Source organism: Anas acuta, chromosome 2 (assembly GCF_963932015.1).
Source record: "Anas acuta chromosome 2, bAnaAcu1.1, whole genome shotgun sequence".
Taxonomy (NCBI): domain Eukaryota; kingdom Metazoa; phylum Chordata; class Aves; order Anseriformes; family Anatidae; genus Anas; species Anas acuta.
Genome location: NC_088980.1, coordinates 18,019,420 through 18,041,412, shown reverse-complemented (window position 1 = coordinate 18,041,412; position 21,993 = coordinate 18,019,420). Strand labels below are relative to the sequence as shown.

Here is a 21,993-nt window from a genome sequence, read left to right as displayed (position 1 = left end):
TTTTTGAAACATGCCTGTGCATACATACCTGTTGCCTATATAAAGCATTGTGGTTAAATTACTTCTATTTACTTTGAATTATATTTTTGAATGTAATGCAAACCCATAAAAATAGAATTATTGAGTGGCTAAGAAGTTCAGCTTCTCTACACTTCACATGTGCTTCTTTTCTCATCCTTAGTATGAATGTGGCTGGAGCCCCTGCTCCTGCCTGCTTATCACTTCTTGTGGAAGTGTCCCACCTGGTTATTTTATTTATTTATTTATTTATTGGTGTTGCTGCTAACAGTGTGTCAAATAATCTGCACTCAAAACCTGACAATTTGACCAAGAAACCTACATTTTCACAGATATTGCAATATTTAACTGGAAAGGAATCCAAGGCCTTTGGGCATTAGTCTTAGGAAGATGAAACATCAAATAAAAAAGAGTGCAGAGCTTCTATGTGATCCACACTGCTCTTAACACTTTAAACTCCTCTTTTGAAGGCAGGGAGCCAGATACTTTTCAAGTAGTTGCCTTTCAGTGAGGTCATAAGCTCCCACCTCCCTGGCTAGCTCCTAAATACCTACAGAATCAGCTCAATTATATTTACTGTACTATACGTTAATTTTGTGCTTCAAGGCTGTGTGTGTAACCTACATATGTAAGATTTTTATTATTTTTTTCTCCAGTGCACATTTAGCTAGATGGATTCTGGAGGGCTTTACGTTTTCAGACAAAATAATTGTTTCTCATATTAAAAATCTTCATTTAAATAGATTTAAAACTTTCTCTGGTTATACATTGATTATGTGTTCAGCCAAGTCCACATCTGGCCAGCTCAGTCTCTGAGCTGTAGACAACTCTCAAACCTTCAGGGAATGACTTCTGAGGCTGTTTGTGTTGCTGTTAGGATACCTGTATTAAAGAATGCATTGTGATACTATGCATTCAGGTTAGATATAGATATTTCCAGACCTGGTAGGATCTGTGACATTCCACTGTTTCTTCTCAAATTGGAGGAAAGATATGGCAGCACATGAAGTTCACATGGCCATCCATTTTCTTCAAAATAACTTACTCAGAGGTGTCATGTCCAGGGTTAGCTGAGATTTGGCTTACAAACAGCGGGGAAAAAGAAGGAAAATAATTGAAGATAAATTTCAATAAAAAGACATTCTGTGTATACAGTCTTGTGTCAAATCAGAATTATCTTGAAGGTTCTGTTTACTTAATCACCAAATAAATCTCTCAGGAAGCAGAATGAGCTTCACTGTAAAAAATAAGTTCCATAAAGAGCCTTAGAGATCTGCTGTTACTGCCTGATGAGGATGAATTTGAAGTATGATAAAAATTAGTTATAGCAAAGCATTCTGATGACTCAAGTTCTAGAAGTCTGTCTTTGCATCTTACACTGGTGCTGGTAGTTATATACATGTACTTACACTACATCATGGTCTTCCAAATGACTATACAGGCAAGATTTGTCTTTGCTGAAATGTAGCTCGAGGTTTCATATGTTTTAAGACAGGAAATGGGAAAAAACAGCCACAGCTGAAAGTGTCCTGAAAGGATTTCAGTAGACTGTTTCAAGCTGGGCCGTGTGGGTGGCTAGGAAGAACTTGTCTTCTTTTATGAAAACCAAAACATCTTACACGGCCATAAGGATTTTGGTTTTGATGTGCATATTATCTGAAATGCATTGCCCCCAGTAGCAGAGTGTCTCCAACACTTTGTACTGAGGAATTGATTCCATTCCAATTCAGAGGCAAGAAGAAAACCTACTGAGTAGTAATTGTGGTTTCCTGCAGCAGCCATGTGCTTTATAGAGACATTGAGCTAATGATCTGGCACAACTCTGTTCTCAAATTGTAGATTTGCAAGGATAACAGGGTTTTATGGTACTGTGTGTCCATAGGTCTAGTGGAGTAAAATATTATGGCTTAAAAAGTACATGTGGTTTAAGAAAAATGGGATAGAGATGGAAGGAAGTGCACTTATTTAATTAGCCTAAGAAAATAGTCAGCTGTTATCCTACCCCTAAAACGTTTTGTGTAGTTGCACCGGAAATATTTGTTGGTAGTCCAGGACTGGATAATGAGTTGTGCATTCACTAATATTTAAGCAGATGCTCTGAGCTGTGAATCATGTTTTGAATAGTGGTATGTGATGCCCATAGTGTACATAGGCTCATGAATGCCTTCATTCATGCCCATCTGTGAAGATGGCAACTTGCCTGCATACAAGTGGATGGGTCCCTTTTCTAGAAAGCATAGTGCCAGACTGTTATGAGTTTGGATGGCAAGCTTATCTAATATTGCAAACAGTGTCTCTGGTGCAGGAAATCCCTTCTCACTATTAGCACGGAAGCATTAATAGGCGACTTGATATAGTAGGTTATCCCAAAGTTTATTTTATGTTGAAAGAAACTATTCAAAGATGGCAGAAGAAAAAAGAATGCCAATCTCAAAGACACGGCAGGATACTGAGAGGACGAGCTGCGTGTCAAAGGCAAGTGTGGGAGCCGGAAAGAGCTCTTGGAGTGTCTGGTGGCTTGTTTTGCTGCAGAACTGCCTAGAGACAGGCCAGGCAAGGGCAGATGGTGCTGGGCAGTGGAACAGATCGGATAGATCTCTTCACAGTTTCTCCTAGATGCTTGTTAATGGAATTAGCCCAAAAGGCATTATCTTAAATGGCTGTGTCACATCCTGCTTTGAACTGGGCAGACTACTTTCAGGGAAAAAGAAAAAAAAGTTAAATAAAAATAGGTAATCTTCCTGTAAGGGTTTTTGTAAAGGTTAACTTGACACAGGAGAAATTTGGTTATTTGAAAATAAGAAAAAAAATATTTTTGCATCATTTTTTTCTAAAGTAGGTGACCTTCACCTCAGATCCATAACTAGATGATGCTCTAGTTTATGTTCTAAGCTCTGTATCTCATTTCCATGTAACTAACATGGATAACTCATCTCCATGTATCTAATGTATCTAACACGGCAAAAATAAGAATAGTTGAAAGGTGAACTAGCCTCTCTCTTTGGAGTTTCTGAGTTAAGGTCCTACTCAAAATTTTTAATATTTAGGTTTAGGCTTCATAGCACTGTCACTTCCTAATATTTTTAAAATTATTTGTTCTATGACTTCTGATCTGTTGAGTTATTATGGTATTGCACATTCTTTCTCAACAGGAATGATAGAAATTTGATGACTGCAAAGGAAAATGAGTTTTTGATCTATCCATGATGTTTTTATGGCTTAAGAACTGAAGGAAAATGCAATTTATCTACAATAATCTCAGCCCTCCTAGTATAGGCTTTTAATTGACATATAATGAAGCAAATTTTCTAAAATAAATGCTGAAGTACCTTTCTAGTCAGTGGAGATGTGTATTTGAAGCCTTTAGGTCAAGATTCTGTCCAAGAAACTGAAGTTCTGAATTTCTTCAAGGCTCTCAAGGGTACCAGGTTTATCCATGGGTTATCTAGGGGACTTTTGCATTTTGATTTGCTAGTCACCTATAATTTTGGCAGAAAATCTATGCCTGATTCCCAGTCAGTGCTCCTTGTGGAGCTGTACAGTATTAAAATATTTTCACCTGGATCTGGCACCCCAGGTGAAAGGAAAGTTAGTCTTCTCACAATGTGCACAGTAATGGTAATCTGAAAAACAAAAGAAATATTGTTCACTGTTACCATTTCAAAGGTCTTCTAAGGTGTTTTTTTTTTTTTTTTTTTTTTCATTTCTTTTAGCAAATCTTTCTAAATGCTGTTTTTCATTCAAGAAACAATGACATTGAAGCTATAAAACTCATGTATTTGTTCCTTTTTCATAAGGACCGTGTCTAGTGTGCTTTTGAAGATTAAATTGTTCAGTGTAGGTTCTCTTTGCACTGCTATTTTTTATCTGTCCTGATAACAAAAAGTTACCACAGTGGGTAAGGATCCTGTATTGACTTTAGGCATTGTTTTTAGACAGTCCATGTATCTGTTCATCATGCCAGCCGAATGACTGGGCTGGCTGAGTGCTGTGTCAGCAAGCTAAGGCTCTCTTCCATGTCTCTCTCTCTCCATCTTTAAGTGCTCTCGACTCTTGCCTGGTGACCTTAGAAAGTCTTTTCATCTCTGACTTCAGAAGTGGTAGTATGACTACTGACGATGTTAGTAGTATGATGATGTTTTGGCAAGGGTAATAAAAGCTCAAAACATGTTGAGGTTAAAAGCAAAAACCTGAATCCATTTGTCCAAATGGCAAACATGAGCCACATGACTTTATGAAGTCTCATTCACAGCTGCAGTATCTAGTATATGAACAGGCACTGTCTGATTTCTCTTCTGGTTTCTGAAATTTTTTTCCTCAAATCCTTGTTCTTTAATGAACAGAAACTGGTGTCTAGTATTTAAATAGATTTCAGGAGCTGGTGAAACAAAGAATATCACATTTTCTTACGGATCTTAAATAGGTTTTGTGGCATCCATCAGCAAATCTCAGCACTTTTGGTGAGATTTTTGCTGCCAGCATGGTCTGATGCATTATAAAAGCAAAAAGTGAAATGAATTACTGTTAGATTTTTGGTAGGCAGAGTAGTTTTTTAGAACTGCAAAGGGATTCCCTCTGCTGTTGACAGCAGCCTGGGCAAGTGGTTGAATCTTATGCTTATCCTATATCTCTCGTTGGAGCTAAGCAGGCCATTGCTGCATATTGTTTGTCATGGTAAGGAAGGCATGTCTTTGGGAAGAACACAAGGAAATGGGTGTTTTGGTAATCAGAAGGTAGAAAAGGCTGTAATGAAATGAACCAAGGCTTCCCTGTGTTATGTTTCTTTTTTTGTTTGTTCGCTTAAGCAAGAAGGAGCAATGGATGGAGTACAGCAGCCAGACATTTCACCAGACATATATTCTTTACAAGAATGTGATCCCACTTGAATCAAAAGCTTGAGCATGGCTTTTGGTGTACTGAGCATTCAGGACAGTGCTGTTGTAGCCCTTTGGCTCTGATCCTTTAAAGATTATCCAATTTAATATTGTGCCACCAAAATTTACTGTGATTGTAAGAGACTTAATGCTGACAAAAGCTTAGAGACAGTAGTCAGCTGAACATCCCAATTAGCTCTGATGGAAATGGGGCTGACATTTTCCTAGAATAACTTTCTGGAAAGCCTAAGCAAGCAAAAATGTTAAATGCAGTAATTCTTGCTGTTCAAAGCCTTGATTCATACCAGACCACGTGTAGCTTACAGTAGAGTACGTAGAAATGGATGTTGGCAGCTTGGGAGAGCACTGTGACTGTTGTCCATCATACAAACATAGGAAGAGAGTTTCAAAAGACCCAAAAGGGAGTCAGGCTTGGGCTGAATCTTTGTCAACTTCTACAACGTGTTTGACCACTGGACAAAGGAGTACTTCAAATATGTCTACATTGAAATTGGGAAATGAGAACAGTTTTCACCAACAGAATCCTGCCTCTGCAGCCTTCCTAGCTGGCTGCCACATGCCAGCTCCCACCGTGATGCATTTGAAGTGCTTCTTTCTTGGTTGAGAGCTAGCCAAATGCCTCAGCTGCTCATACAAATGGTTCAGTGCAAATCAATGAGGTTTTCTAGACACAAGCAGTTAATATTTCAACAAGCAACTGCAGCTAAAATTGCTGTGTCAGTTTTCATGGCAGAGAGAGCTGTTGCCCTTGTTCAGAAAATTGTGTGCCTGGAAAGTTTTCAGACCTTCCCATTTCAATCATCTGAAAATTTCTGCTTTCAGATCCGCTTTGAAATGTTCAGAGTCCCTGCATGTCTGTCTTTTTTTGGCATTGTTTTTCTAGTTTGGAAGAATCAAAGATGAAACAGGATGGTTTCTACCCCCTTTGCAAACCTCAGGAGGCAGGTTAATGCTTCAGACCTGGCTCTGGTTATATTGGAATAAGAGGTCATTACTAAAATTCAAGACTTTCTGAGTAACTTCTTGCTGGATGCTCTGTTTACACAAGCATGTCCATGGGTGCATGGATGTAATTTGTTTTTCCATCTGATCTTCCAAGAGGCGGGCCTTTTGCTGCATGCAGAATTCATCAGATTCCCAGAAAATGCCTACCTTGAAACACGTTCAGTCCTACAGCAGTGAAAAAAAGCAGATGAAATTTTCCAACCTGGTTTGATTCAACAAGCAATTTTATTTATTTATTTTTTTTTAAAGAAATAGCTTGATTCTGCTGCAAAAACCCACCATCCATCCAACAAACAAACACTGCAGTGAAGCACAGCAGCTTCCCCTAGCTCGCTCTGTCTCAGCTCACATCTGCCATTTTTGCCCCCGCTCTCCTAACTGTGTCTGTGTCACCCAGAGGACCTAGTGCTGGGCTTTTGGCCAATATCCTGGGCTTGAATCCCCACATAGAAAAGCATTTACTTAGGCAAATAATATCATGTGGCAGCCGGTAGTCACAATACTACCTCTACTGCCAGAATGTAGTGACTCTAAATGAGGCTGTGGCAGATGGCCGAAAATGTTTCAGCGCTTTCTTTCTCTAGACCAGGATTATGCAATTAATTTGTACTACAGTCCATGGTGGTGTTTTACAGGTTCTGATCAGGCAGGTGGGATGCATCGTCTCTAGCTTTGCTGGACCAAGCAGGGTCTGCAGGTGGGGAAAGGCAACAAATCCCTGGGACAGCGGGCTCCTGGTGATGCCAAGAGAGTGGGAAGGAATATGGGATCATCCCCACAAGCGACAACATCTGTTAAAGGCAGCAGAAATGTACTCCTGGTTCACACTGTGTCCAAGTCCTCAATCCGAGCAGCCCTGCTTTAGATCAGGGTGGCATTTTACTTGATAATGATGGCATAGGACACCTGCAGAATTGGTGTTACGTTCCTGTTTATTGAGTGTTGGCCTCATGTGTGGTACATGGTAGATGCAGAGAAAGGCCTTTCTGTCTCCAGTGTTGCCTCCTTCATGTTTACAAGCAGTTCTAGAGCAGTCTAGGTCACATCCAGATGCTACAGTTTGCATACATGTGATGCTCAAGCACCAAGGCTGAGAATTCAGCCTAAGAGTGTGACAGATCTTTTTACCCATCTCTTGGGTTATTAAATTGAAAGCTTTTCTTGTAACATTAAAATGAGCTGGGGGGGGAGGGGAGGGTGGAGAATGGAGAACAGGCAGCATCATGTGTGCATAAGTGTAAGTTAAAAGCACAGCTGAAAGATGGAAGATCTGCTAGCTGGAAGATGGCCAGGGCAGCATTGAAAGGAGAATTTCAATGGGTTGTCTGGGAGGAATCCTAGACAGGTAGGCCACAGCCTGGGTTATACATTACTTCCTTGATAGTGAGATGGGAAACAAACAAACAAAAAACCACACACACACACACAAAAATAATAGTGAAATACAGAAAGCAGCAATGAATTTGGAAGAAAGAAGGTGTGGCTGGAGTACTGAGGAGCATCCAGTGGGAAGCAGAGGGATGTGAAACAGAACTCAGTCAGTAGGACCTTCCTGTTGCTGCAGTTGGAGAAATCTATAAGTGAACAAAAATGTTATTCCTGTTCAGAAAGTGTTGATGTATAGACAGATTTGGTATGGCTCAGTGAAAACATATGGGGAAGAAGAGGAAAAAGTCAAATATGACATTGAGATATTGGGGTTTCAGACAGGGAGAGGCTAGTGCAGTCGTTTTTGACAGAAAGTGGTTGAGAGAGAAAAAAAGAGCAGCTCACTTTTTGCTAGGTTTATTAGAAGGAGGAACTTTGAAGTGTAACCTAGTAAATACAGTCCATCAAACCAGAATTAGGCCAGCTGCCTATTACTGGAATAGCTCAAGGAAAACGTCCTTGTCTGTTCTCTTATCTTCTCCGGGTACATGTTTTCACTCAGTTAAGAAAAGTCAGAGGAATTGCATTTAAAAGTGTTGTCACTTCACAGTCTGTCACAGGGCTTTTGCCAGCTCCCTTCAAAAGGAGCTGGTGCCTAGAACCGTGCCAGCTGGTTGATCTGATCATCTTGTCACTTTACTAGAAAATCTAAATATACAGCAGGACGAACTGAAATATGTCTGCTGTCCTGTTTTGCAACTATTCTGCATTTGATTGAAGATCTAGTTTCGCGTTAAAGAGGTACTGAAGCTCTCTCTATCTTTCTGTTCTATAGGTTGTCATTTTGTATTTTGAGCCAAGTGTATTTCGCTGTGTTCTCCTAAGATGGGTTCGTCTTCTGGGCTTTGCCACTGTTTATGGAACTGTGACGCTCAAGCTACACAGGTATTTCACATGTTATTAATTTCCATCTCTGTGGGAGTATGTGCAATCTGTGTGGGTACTTAGATTGAAGAGCTGCAAATATTACCATAAACAAGTGCCATTTCTGATTTTTGAGCCACTGTGTATTTCTCCACACTATTCCTGCTGCAATTGCATGCTCCTAATCCCAGTAGAGAGCTGTGAATGCAGACAGAGATAACGATGGCTGCTCAATGGGGCTGAGTGTGAGAGGTGTAGAGCTGGAGCTGCAGGATTTGATGAAGAATATGTACATCAACTGTAAAATTGTGCAAGAGCCACCTTTCAAAGAAGGTGAATGTATTCTCCTTGAATGTAGGATGACGTAAAATGTCTAAGCTTTCCATTTAAAGTGTTCATAGAGATACTCTATGTTTCTAAGTGTTTAAATACAGTGTTGGAGGGTGAAATAGAATACGTTATGGTGAATATACATACTCTGATTTCTTACGGCTCATAAGTCAAGGGCTGCTTTCTTCAGGCAATCACAGCTGACAGGCTGCACACTCACGAACATTGGTGCCTGCCAGAAAAAATGTGTGGGAAATTCTGGGTTACACTGGGGGAGGTTCCAATGGGTTGGCAATGCATTCAAATGCGATTCAGACATTAAGATTCAGAGTTCCAGCTTAAAATCCCACTTCTGCAGTCCATTTAAAAAGTGAAGCCTTTGCTGGATAAAATCCTAATGCTTTTCCCTCTTTAATTTTCCATGAAAAAAAAACTACTGATGCATTCCTCAAGTATTTTTGTAGAAGTAAAGAGAAGTACAATATGCATCTATTGGTACTTAAACACCTTGGATGAAGTAAGCTTGCTCATCTTTTTATCGTAGTTTCATAACAGTGTTGGCATGTTAGATAAGTAAGGTTCAATATTATGCTCATAACTGAAAGAGGACTAAGAATATCTTGCTCATGGTGCTCAAATGACTTGTCACATTTTAGGTGGAAACCCCTGCTAACCTGTTGGACTTCTTGCATTTGTGTTCCTGGTTACAAGTGTACGCTTTGGCTGGTAAACCCTGACTATATAACACTATGTCTGGCCACGTCTTCTCATTGAAATTCATCCAGAAAATCCCACACACTCATGGTATTTTCCAGGATGAACAATTTCTGATGCAAAAAAGAGTAACTAGAACACTATAGAAAAGATAGGACAGAACTGGTGATTTGCTTGGATGATTCATTATCTATAGCTCACATACAGACAGAAACAGTCTTAAGCCCATGGGAGACTCCTATCATAACTGCAGTTCTGCTAACCTAGCAGGCTGTTTCTATTATTTTACATAGTGTGCGGAAGCAATGTGCTAACAGGGTAGTTGATCTTCTGCTTATATAAAGAGAGAAAAAACTGGAAAATTTAGCAGAAAATTTTGCACTTGTGGTTTGTTCATTCTTTGGTGTTACTTGGCACCTGTGCTGACAGGCTCAGTAAATGGGACAATGACTGAATAAGAAACCAAGAATGAACTACATCCTCATCCTTGATCAGTGCCGTACAATGAAGGGTAACAGCAGACTAGACTGTATTGAGGGAGACCAGTCAGTAGACTGAGGAAAGTGATTATTCCCCTTTACTTGGCCATATCCACAATTCTGGGTCCAATTTTGGTCTCACCCAAGGCATCAGTGAACTTGAGTGAGTTCAGTGAAGGACCATCATGGTCAGGACTTGGTGCACTTGCTGTGCAAGGAGAGGCTGAAGGAACAGGGCATGTTCAGCCTGGAGAAGAGATGACTTAGGAGGGGCATAACAGTAGCTAGCTAACAGCTACAAGGAGTTTACTGAGAAAACGGAGCCATGCTCTTTACAGTGATGTATGTTGGGACAACAAAAGACATTGACAAATTGAAATGGGAGCTTTCAACTTTATACAGTATTATCCTCAGGCTCAACTTTATCCAAGGAAAATGTTTTCACCATTAGGGTAATTAAGCAGCAGAATTAGTTGCCAGTGAGGCTGTGAACATCCATACTTGGGGATTTTAAGGCCCAGTTTGATAAAGCACCGAGTAAAAAGCACTGGTTTGAATTCAGTGTTAACCTTGCTTTTAGCACTGAATGACCTCATGGGACCATTTCCAATCTGATTGATTCTACATTTCTATATGAAACATGAAAAGAAAATAAATATTTCATGTATACATGAAAATAAAATAAATATTTCATGTACTAATCTAGAATTACTTTCTCTAAGAATCTTAGTTTTCCACTAAGGTTTCATGATCATTCTTTTCCTTTCTTCTTTATTTCCTTTTCATTCTTTACATTCATGATACTTTATTTTAGTACTAAATATATCACTCAGGGAGTGTGCCTTGCAAAAGACTGAGTCAAGTTAGATATGTTTTATTGTATATATTCACAACAATTATGCTAATTAAGAACAATATGATGCTAGTAGAAATTTAGGAGAAATTTTTGGCACATCTAATTTAATCCACAGTCACCACAGGGCTGAAGAATTGCTTGTTATAGACACCACAAATACTCGTGACAAGCACTGATTCCCTCCTGCAGATAGCCTGTGTCTTGCCTGGGGGAAGAATTGGATGCTAGCAAGGAACTGGTGATTTTTCTAAGTTTAATGGAAATAGCAGTGTTGCGTATAAGCAGCTATTAATGATAACTAGAAAGTCTAAAGCTGTATTTCTCAGCAAATGAGGTGCTTTGAATAGCACTGGAGCATGAAGGTTAGTTATCCAGAGCTAGGTAGGAGGCATTGGAAACTCTTGCTTTGTGGCTTTCTTTTCCCTTGGCTCCCCACTTCCCAAGGAGGACTTTGAGGTTTTATTAGGCTCAGAAAACAGGGAAAAATCAGGAAAGTAGCCAAGATCAGATACTTAAGGAAGAGCAAAAGAACAAGGAAGTCATGTACTGATTCATTCTTTGAACACCCATCACAGTCAATTTCTAAAGCGCCTCATCTTAAATTGCCTCTTTCTTATTCATTGTGCATTTTTAAAATAATGAGATGATGTTTATGGGGGTGGGAGGGTGGGGGTAAGCAAATTAGGTTAATTTAAGAAATCTAACTGTAGAGCAATGAACAGAAGACTCAGTACTTTCCTCAGTAATGAATTCCTCAAAGTAATTCTCAAGAAATAATGATGTTTCAAATTTAACCTTTTAGGCTTAAAAGAGCTGCTGATTTTGTATCTTTCAGTATATTGCTCTGACTGAAGACTCTTTGTATCCTTTTTCAGGCCCTATATTTTATAAACAGGTTATCTTCTTATTTTTAATATTTTGTGAGCTTCTGCCAGTTTGGGTTCAGGATTAATACAGAATTAAGGATTCTGTATTAAAGCATAAGAATGGAAGAAAGCTATAGATAAATACATACAATAGATGTATATATATGTGTGTGTGTATGTATGTGTTTGTCTTTACACCTAGGACAGCTTTTAGACATTTTAGGAGAGTGATGAGTTAGAGACTCTCCTTCCTTTAGGCTATCAGTTCCAAGTCTAAGAATGGGATCTCCAGTTCACAGCAGCTTCCTTTTCTTATATTGCTAAGAGAAAAAGAGGAGAGTGAGGAACTGAGGAGAGTAAGAAGGTGTGGAGAAGGTGTTGTTCCAGGTAGAGAAAACAAGATGATGACACAGAGCAGCTTTTTTATTAGTTGGGATGGGGGCATTAGTGAGGGGATAGGAAGATGTGACTCTGTGAGGCAATTCTGCACTTTGTCTAAAAGCTGTGCTACGTTGCTGTGCCTTGCTGTCTGGTACAGTGTGACACTTCTAAGGCATCTGAGCAAGCGGTGGCCCTTCCTACAGATCTTTGCAGGTGATAACGGAAGGAGAGGGAAGAGTGTGAGCGGTGGGCTCACCATGTGTCATGGTTCAGTATTTTACAGGAGAGGAAACTCATACTAGCAGAGAAACCAGGAAAGATGTCAGGCTGCTTTTTTTGAAGCTCTTGGGAGGAGGTGTGTGTTGATTGTGAGAACAGGAAAGAAGGGGAGGAGGACATAGCGAAACCTGCTCTTGTAGCTAGGTGAGAGAAGGAACATACAGATCCCATCTAGAAGAGGCTGGTGGGAATATGGGGCAGAAAGGTACAGACGGTGCTGTGGCAGTTGGAGCCTGTAGGCAAGAAAAGGGATGGTTTAATCAGTCTACAGAGCTGGTTGCACTTCAGGGGCTTTCCATAACCATTCTGACCATTTCTATATATTTCTTCATTGGAAGACTACATGTTAACAGCTGAGAAGTTTGATCTCTGTTCTATTTGTGCATCTCTGTTTGTTTTGTGAATCCAATTCATGTGATTTTATTATAAAATGCTTGGGGGCAGCTATCCCCATTTATTATATTCCCATTAAATCATAGCATCAGCCTAAAAAGTCAAGTGACTTGTCACTCTGAACTCCATTTTAAAGACCAACCACCCTGAGACAAACTTACTGTGAACACGATGGGTTTATGTTCCATGGTTCTTTGTGCTGAAACTTGCTATAAATCTCCCCCAGTCCCTGGAAGGAGAATTTGTCTGCCTCTCTTTCCAAGTGATTTGTGGAACCGTCAGTAAATGAGTGATTTACTGCTTCATCCTCCCTATAGTGGACAGCCTGCAGCCTGGGCTAGATTTGACCCAAGACTCATAAACTTTGGAGAACTCCTGTCTTGAGTGAGATGGCTTTTTATAGGAATCAGGTTTGGATTAAACAGGTAAAAACTCTTGTTAATTTTGTGCAGTTATGTAGCAGAGGAGTAATCTCAGTTTCCTCATTAACTTTACCTCCTAATAAGGCAAATGAAGTTCAGTGACACCATCTTTCTGTATCTTCCATGCATCCTCATGGAAGGTTTGATGTGCAGTTTGCCTGGTCTCTGTCTGCGTTGTCGTAAGCAGAAGTGAAGGAGTATGTGGTCAGACATGAAGCCACCATCAGTCACTCTTGAAAAGAAGCAGTAAGTGCAGCGTCTGGCACACATTTCTGTGCAGATCCCTGGAGAGAGGCAGATGAAGACTTGAAGATGTTTTTTTCTGGAGAAGGGAGAGACGCTTGGTCTGAAGCTTTGGCTGAACAGGGTTGTGTGAGCACTGCTTATTATCATTCCTGCGTCAGGGAAAAGGGCAGCTGGACTTTTGAAAATAAACATCCTGCACTGAGAAGATACTTATTTTGTACTGCCAGTTTCTCTTCTAAAGGGAAAATTAACTCAAGAAGCTTCCAAAATTTGCCAGTGGTTGGCAGAGGGACTCACAGCCGTGCAGCTTTTGCTGTGGGCTGCTGGAGCTCCATCCCTCTCCAGCCCTCTCGCAGACATCCCTCTTCTGTCTCTCCTCTTCAATTTGTGTTCATGTAAGAGCTCCATAATGCTGCTTTGAATATCAGAGCCAGCAGCACTAATGAATCTATCAGGATTAAAAAAGGGCCTTCCTGCATTAGTATCACCTCACTCTGAGCTTCATTTCCTGGTAGTGATGACTTGGATGAGAGGGAGGCACCTAGTTTTGGCTAAAAGGGAGACGTGACGGAAAAGGAGAGGAATTGGGTACTTTTGTATTCTTATTATGACTTTAATTTAATTAAGAAAAAGTAAATCAGTGAGACCAATACATCTATGTCCTCTTCCAGTGTTTTTTTTTCTTCCCCCACATGTAGCAGTTTGATGCCATATGCATTACCTATCTTTAAAAATGCATTACCTCTCTTTAAAAAAGAAGTAAAGCAGTGCATGGAAAACGTATGTGGATTTCTATGTCACTTGAATTATTTGTAGCTCAAGTCAGTGGTATTTCTTTTATAAGAAAAGAGGTAGTTCTAGTCCTATGGAAAGATGTCTTGGGTATAGGGCAGAAAAAATTGATGTTGCTTGAGGTTGTTGGTGTATATGAGGGGAACTTCCAGAGCAGCACCCCGTTAACTGCTGCATCCAATGCCAAAGGAACAGGGATTTGTTTTATCTCTCAGTTCTGTTTTGAAACCCATTGGCCAAATTCAGCCAAAGATAGCAGAGAATAAGAGGTTATACACATGAAATCCTACCAAGCTTTGTGAAAAATGCTATTGGGACAGAAAACAGGTCTTCTGAGTGGTCCCACAGGGCAGGAGGCTGAAAGGCACACCACCAGCAGATACCTCTGGCTGCTGTGCCCCAGCAGTCAGCACCCCCATGCTGCCTGGCTGTTAGGGGAAATAAGAGAGAAATGGGGGCTTTGAGGACTGGGGACAGAGCGAAAGGCTGGGTGCTACCATTTGGCAAGGAAGAAAGGGAGTTGGACTTGCTGCAGAAAATCTCTGCACACACAGTAAAAAAGGAACTAAATTTCACTAATTAAACTGGTCATGGAAAAATCTGTTTTCTTGTTACCATGTTTTAACCTAATTCGTTCACTTCCTGAGTATAATTAATTTCTCCTGCCTCCTGTAAATCTGCCTGTTAGCTATTTATTTTATGTTATAAATAAAAAACGGGGCTTAAGAGTTAAGTAATTCCATATCGCGTTCCTGTATGATGCACTTTCAAGATGAAATTCTTCTTTTGGTAGTTCTTCTAGATTAAATAACAGAGCCATATTCTGTTTTGTTGTGGCTCTTTTTCCCAATAAAATCTGCATTATTAAAATCCTATTTAGATGTTTTGTATCCCTGCCTTTTTCAAGCAATAACTAGCCTTAACTAGACAGCGTAATGGTTGTTTCATATTTCTGGTTAAAATATCTACTTTATATGTATAAACTAATAAAATGTAGCACAACTGTTATAAGCACACTTGGAGCACAATTAATCTTGACGGAGCACAGCACAGAAATGGGACTAATAAACATTGTCTTTGAGCACAAATATCAACAACATTTAAAATACATAAGATTATTAGACAACTATAATCCTGAAAATATTATTTGTCCATATTCCTATTAATATTTAATTTATATAAAAAATGTAGATACAGCTGTATGGCTATACAGTTCCATGGGCTGCTTTTTTTAATCACCTAAGGTAATGCACATTCTGCTGTATCTTAGTAGACCAAGAGAAGATGAATAAAAAAGATGTCATTTTGATATTAAATTATCTTGCTATCACGATTAGGAATAAAATAGTGTTTGGGAAGGCCCTCTGCAGTGATCCACAGGTGTAATGAGACCCTTCAGATCTCTTTCATTTTGATGGCATGCAATAGCCCCATGGCAGAGAGCAGGAGAAAGGACTGGTTTTGCACATCAGATTGCATGATGACAGGAGGGCTTCAAAGCTGGAGCTGGAACACAGCATCTCTGAGACCACTTCCTTCCTTCCTTCCTTCCTCCCTCCCTCCCTCCCTCCCTCCCTTTTTTCTTCCCTTTCTTCCTTTTCTTTTTCTCTTTCATCTCTCTTTCCATGGGGAAGACAGAATTGGTTGATAAAACAAGGTACCTGCTGCCCAGCTGTCTGCTGGGTGGGATTATGGCATGACAGAGAAGCCAGGCATCATTCCGCATTACGTGAGTTACAGGATATTTGTGGAGGAGTGTGAAGAGGGAGTTAAGTATATGAGTCACACTCCACACACAGGGCTTTGTCACAGCTAAGAAGAAGGAGGGATTTGCAGATCACATATGTTGATTGTCAGTGAAAAATCATGACTGCATGGGAGTGCTTCTAGTGGGCTCGTGTCTTATCAGGCAGTAAGCCTGATACTATTCAGCATTTTCAATAGCAATGAAGAACCAAACACAAAATGATTACTCATAAAATTTGTGGATAACTCAAAGCTTGGTGAAACGGTAAATTTTGTTTGAGAAGGGATAGTAATGAAAAACAGTATTTATTGCTTGATACCTTGAGCCTAGTCAAAGAGATACACTTGAATGCAGTCGAAAGAAATTATGGCTGGGGACTAGTTAAAGAAACCAAATTCAGTTTCAAAAGTTATCAGTAGGGAATTCATTTTGCTGTAGGAGGTGACATCTTTGAGATTAATACAATTGCCTTACGCCCTCTTCCTGAGATGCATTTTTTAAGGGAGGTATGCAGTAGATGGATATGATTCAGTAAGCATCTGAGGGCTACTGAAAGTGTTTGATACTGTAAAACCTAATCTGTTGTTTAGATAAGCAAAAAGACCGAGAGAAGACTTCTTGTGTGGTGTATAAACAAGCAGGAAGAAAAAAAGCAGACATGAAAGACTCTTTAATCTGTTGGGCAGAGGCTTAGTAGGATCTGGTAGCTGGAAGCCAAAGGCAGAGAAATTCGAATAAGTAATCTGGCACGGATTCTTCTCAGCGAGGGTGCTTAGCCATTGAAAAACGTAACAAGAAACATGGGAAGTTTTCTGTATTGCTTTCAGATCAAGAATGAATCCTGTTTATATAGAAAAAAATGCAATGACCTTTTTACACAATGGATATAATTTTATATATATAAAATTATATATAATTATTTATATAATTTTACACAAAGTGTATAATTTAGGATTTAGTCCCATACTTGACCTTTTTTTTTCTTTTTTCTTTTTTTTCTACATATATGCAATAGAAATTATAGCATCCATATTAGTATGGATCAGTTTAGATGTTTAGTACTGGGATAACTGGTGCCTGAACTAAATATTCTTAGATATGAGCTGCTCTTTTCTGGATTATCTTGAAGACTAAAATTTACCATTATGTGCTTGAAAAAACGAGTCTTCATCTGACCAGTAGTAACAAACCATTGGTAACAAAGAACACCATGTTGCCATTCATGGATGTAATCACTAGATCAATTGATTTACGCCATGGCAGCTGACTGTGAATGATCTGTTAGCATGACCTAATTGCCAAGCTGAAAGAATAGAAGTGACTTGAGTGATCCGGTTTTACTTTGCAACTGGGGATAATTAAGCAAGTATATAAAATTAATGGCTATTCAGCTGATGGATGGGAAATCATTTAACTATGGTAAGTTAACCTCTTTGGGAAATGTGACCACTCTTTAACACACACAGGATAAAGTTTGTCAGCACTGTACTGCTGGTCTGTACATTGGTGAGTTACCACAGAGCTGTCATGTATGGGTTAGCCTCATACACACTTCTCTGAAACAGAGGCAAGTTTGTCTAAGAACTTCAGATGCAATAATGAGATCCATGATCTGAACTGGGAAGGTCAAGACAACTCTGTCTTGGCTGCCCAGAGAAGCTGTGGATGTCCCATCCCTGGAGGTGTTCAAGGCCAGGCTGGATGGGGCTTTGGGCAACCTGGTCTGGTGGGAGGTGTCCCTGCCTGTGGCAGGGGGTTGGGACTGGATGGGCTTTAAGGTCCCTCCCAGCCCAAACCATTCTGTAACTCTTTGATTCTATATGTTCAGGAATGCATAGACAGTAGGTCCCGAAGAAAGCTTCATTATTTATTAACTCAGCTGAAAGTATCAAGCTATTCATTTCAGAGTTAATCTGTAATATTTTTAATTAAGACTTACCACAAAATGTTTGTATCAAAAAAATAAAGCCCTTACTATTGGAGATTATTACAGTCCAGTGGACCGGCAGGTTTTACATGGCTTAATGCCACATAAAACCACTGACACATGGAGTCAGCTGAGTTTTGGATTTTCTTGATTTGAGTTCTGCCCCTTTATGTGCACAACGTGAGCCCGTGTACGTAATTGCAATTAGCTCTATATGGTTCAAGCTGCAGCCTCTATGTCTAGCCAACTCTAAAAATAGTAGCAGTTAATAATCAGTGTAAAGTTTTGAATGCCTATTTCTTATGTATGAATTAAATCAGTTTGCAGTGGTGAGCTACTCAGGGGGCCCTGGGTCTCTTCCCAGCCATCATCGCTGCTGTGCTCTGGAAGATAACAGCAGTGCAGTCGTTCTGGTTGAGCCATATTCTGGTCTTGGCCCCTGCAACAGCAACATCTGTTACTTTTCTGAGACCTTCTTGAGCCAAACAATCCCTCTCTCCCTTACTGAGATTTTAAGGAGATGTCACCTGTTCTTCCTGGATATTCCTAAGGCAGGTTAAAACTTGGTGTGAGCGCAGGGCTGCTGGTGGTGAAGCCCCTACTGTTTGCAGCCTTTGCCTCCTACTGTCTGTTTGCAGAGTTGTTATTAAGTGGCAGCTAATTTGTGACTACAGATCTTGCTAGGCTTTTTGTTTCTCCTTGCCTATCATTTTATACATCCATTAGGCCCATCTGACTTTGGCATCAACTTTCAGCAGTGCAGGTGTGCTTGTTTTCAGTTTTCTATTGTACACAACATCAGATGGTGGCCAGGGATGCATGGGTCCTGCCTTGTTGCTCTACGTGGTCCAGGGTCTTTTCTCTTTTGTGTTTTTCAACATTACTTTGACATAATTTTCTACTGTTCAATTACGAATAAAGCAAAATGCATTAAATAACCGAAATCATCCTTCAGTTCAAGCTACATGAATTCATGACCTATGATAAGGGCCAGTGCCTGAAGGTACCACGACTGTTTCACCAGGGCTATTAAAAAACAAGCTGATATGTGTGTAAGTGTGGAATTTTTTGGTATTATTGTCTCACTGAAATAAGGCTAAAAAGGTATCAGCTATTTTTGCCAGATATTGTGAAGAAATCTGTGTCCCCTTTTTTGCAAGAGATCTTCTGTCCTTTTGCTTGACTTATCTTTGCAGCCTTGGAGTATGTGACAAGCTTTTAGAACTTCTTTTCCATGCCACTGTTCATATTTGTTTCGTGAAGTTGTGTATTGAACTTTGTATTTCATAGCAGCTTTTATTAAACCGTGTGGTTTTCAGCTCTCCTATGATTTCTTTCAGTCCCTAAATGACCACCATATATTTCTTCTGACATATTTCTCTGGTACCTCAGAAATCGTTCTCTTGTTTGCTTTGAACACAACTCCATATAGTGCTGAGAGCCTTAAAACTGATAAAAGGGCTGGAATTACACTGTCCCATCCATCCCTTAGTAACAGCCTTAATTATTTTATGCAGGATCTTTCCTCATCAATAGTCTGCCTTCTATCTTAGACTGGACAGACTTTTTTTTTCTTTTAAATCGGATTAACATAATCCAGCTCTGGACTTTGTTTTCCTGCACTTTTCCAAATGCTTTGGAGAATATGGCTGCAGTGACCAAATCTCTTCCAAGTTTTTATTCAATTTGCAAATCACACTTTGCGAGTTGAGAAAATTGCCTAGATATTGCTCTGAGAACCTTGTAGGTGGTGACTGTCAAACTCTTTTTAGAAATAGCAATTGATGGCTTCTGCTGAGTATCAACACTGTCCTCTGATGAATAAAAACCTATTACACCCATGAAAAAGAGACATTGGCCATTTTACTATTTGAATGTATTAAAATTCAGGGTTTTTGCAGGGACATACATTGTGTAATGTTCAGTTTTGTCTGTGACTCAATCTTTTGTAAGAAAACTTTGTCAGAGCCTTCTCCTCGGAAACAGTGGCTCATGCTCCATTCATTTGGTATGCTTTCTATGATGATTCCTCAGGGAATGAAAAAGCTTTTACATTTTTTCACATTCTTTATTGAGATTTGCACTCACATCAGGATCACTGACATGGGCAAGAGACGAGCTACAAAATCTTTGTTCACCATTCTGTCTCTTTTCATATCCTTTTCTTATTTGCAGGGTGGGAAACATGGTGGTGACAGCCACTGTCTATTTATGTCCTCTTTGAACTTTGCTCTTGGGCTTGCTCTTTCTCTTACCTGTCATTCTGATACTCATTTATTTGTTGCCCAGAACCCTTGCTCTCATCAAAGACACAGAGAGCCTCAGAAAACTGTTCTTTAGTTTTCCTGTACCAAAATTACGCTTACCTAGTTTAATGGTCTTTGTGCTAACAAACCACTCTTATGTTTTGGACTAAAAATGTGGGCATGGTGGGATTGCTCTCCCAGAGCTGGCAGACTTGAGCCTTTTTTCAAATACAAGACAATGTCTCATCTAGTGCCACTAGGTACAATGTTGTGTTGATCGTAGGTACTCTGTGACCTCCAGATGCCTTTTTGTCTCACAGTTTTTTCATAGTGTTTTATATTTTGTACATGATGAACCACTACCTATCTCAAGATCTGTTTAGGTGATTTATTTGCTAGACAAATCTTAGTGGCTTTTCAAAGGGCTAATTCTGGGATCCCAGTGATTCCCGTCAGGTGCCAGCCACAACCAGATCTATTAACCAACTAGTGCACCTGAAATGACAAGACCAATTATTCACTATGGATATCAAAATCTCTCTTATTCCTGCCTCCTTTTGGGTGTCTGTTTAAAATATCAGTGTTTCTCTGTTAGGAAAAAAAGTCCCATATTTTAAAATTTCAGTGTAACAATTTTATAGCTGGCTTATTACTGCCTGCTGCTTGCTCCTCAGTGCTCCAGGCTGCATTTGCCATTTGTCTGGGTGCAAAGAGTTTGCCACTTCCAACTCCAGGAACCATGGAATGGCTAAACTACTTAGAATCATAGATTCACTCAGGTTGGAAAAGACCTTTGAGATCATCTAGTTCAACCTTTAGCCAAAAGGTTGAAGTCCACCACTAAACCATGCTACCAAGTTCTACAGAAACCATACAGAACCCAAATCTGCTTTATTTAGAGGTTACAATCTAACCAGCATCACACATCATCATCACTGGCACAAATGCCAGTTCCAGGCACTTTCTGCTAGATCTTCCTAAGGTGCATTTTCCCACAAGCACTTTCATAAAAGGACTTGCTTAGGAGCTAAAATTTCTTAGGAGCTAAAACCCCAGCAATTGTATAAACTTTGGAACAACCAAACCCATACCCTTTTAGACTCCATCTGTGAGTTTTTTTATAAGAAAGAAGGTAGAGCTTATAAACCAAGTCAGTGAACTTGGTAGTTGTTTTCCACACTTTGTCACTGAAAGCACAGTGATTATATTAAAGCCACTGACAGAGATCATCCTGCAAACCCAAATACTACTATTTATTCCAAATCCCAAAAGTGTTCCTTGTGTGGGTTCCTAACATCCATAATGATTATAGGAAGGTCACAATTAGCATAACTGAGTGACCTAAAGGGTACTAAAAATCAAAATTAGGAAGACAGATTTTGTACCTATCTTCTCAGAAAGCAAGGAGCCTTTGAGCTTATCTGTTTTCTAGCTTGTTGCAGCCTGCATGCAGCTCAAGCACAGTCGGATGTAGGAAGAACTGGCAGCCTGCCCTGCCCTGGAAAGCCTCAGGTCTGTCATCATGCATCTGCATTACCACGCAAAGTCACAATCATCAATGTCATTTACAAGACTTGTCAGAAGGAATACAGAAACCAAATGATGCATCCCAAGACTATTTTAAGTAAAAACACATTTTCTCTTCCCTTTTGTCTCTTCAGTTAGACTGTGCTGATTTCTTTTATCTCCTTCATGGTATATGAAGAAGAACATTGAAGCTGTTTTCTATATTCCGGAGTCCAAATCTGTTTCTTTTGTGATTAGCTCTCGTTCCATGCTTGTCACCAAGTCTGAATTTGGGTCAATATCTGACTATTAGTTGGCAAGAAATCTTTTTAATTTTCCCCCTATTTTTCTCCTCCCCCTATTTTTTTTTTTTTTTTTGGTGGTGTTGGGGATGGATTATTTAGTTGTGCAGAAAAGTCACAGCCATGGCATTTCTTAGCACTCTTTGATATCCCACTGTTTGTAGTATTTCTGTTTAAACAACTTCTCCTTAAAAATAATCACAATTATCCACACTTTTCTAATATGTATGTGACCTCAGAGTGGAGCTGGGACTCTTTCTGCTTGCTTCATCTTCACAGTTTTTACTGAGCTTTCAG

The 21,993-nt window shown here is 39.7% G+C and overlaps 1 protein-coding gene across 2 annotated transcripts in view; it reads left to right on the top strand.

The window, feature by feature from the left end:
• GPR158 (G protein-coupled receptor 158) overlaps positions 1-21,993 on the top strand; it is a 194,652-nt gene that overhangs the window by 131,537 nt on the left and 41,122 nt on the right. For both annotated transcript variants that reach the window (XM_068673689.1, XM_068673690.1), the window contains exon 6: positions 8,122-8,231. In XM_068673689.1, the coding sequence (XP_068529790.1) occupies positions 8,122-8,231 (110 nt within the window). The remainder of the gene's footprint in view (positions 1-8,121; positions 8,232-21,993) is intronic.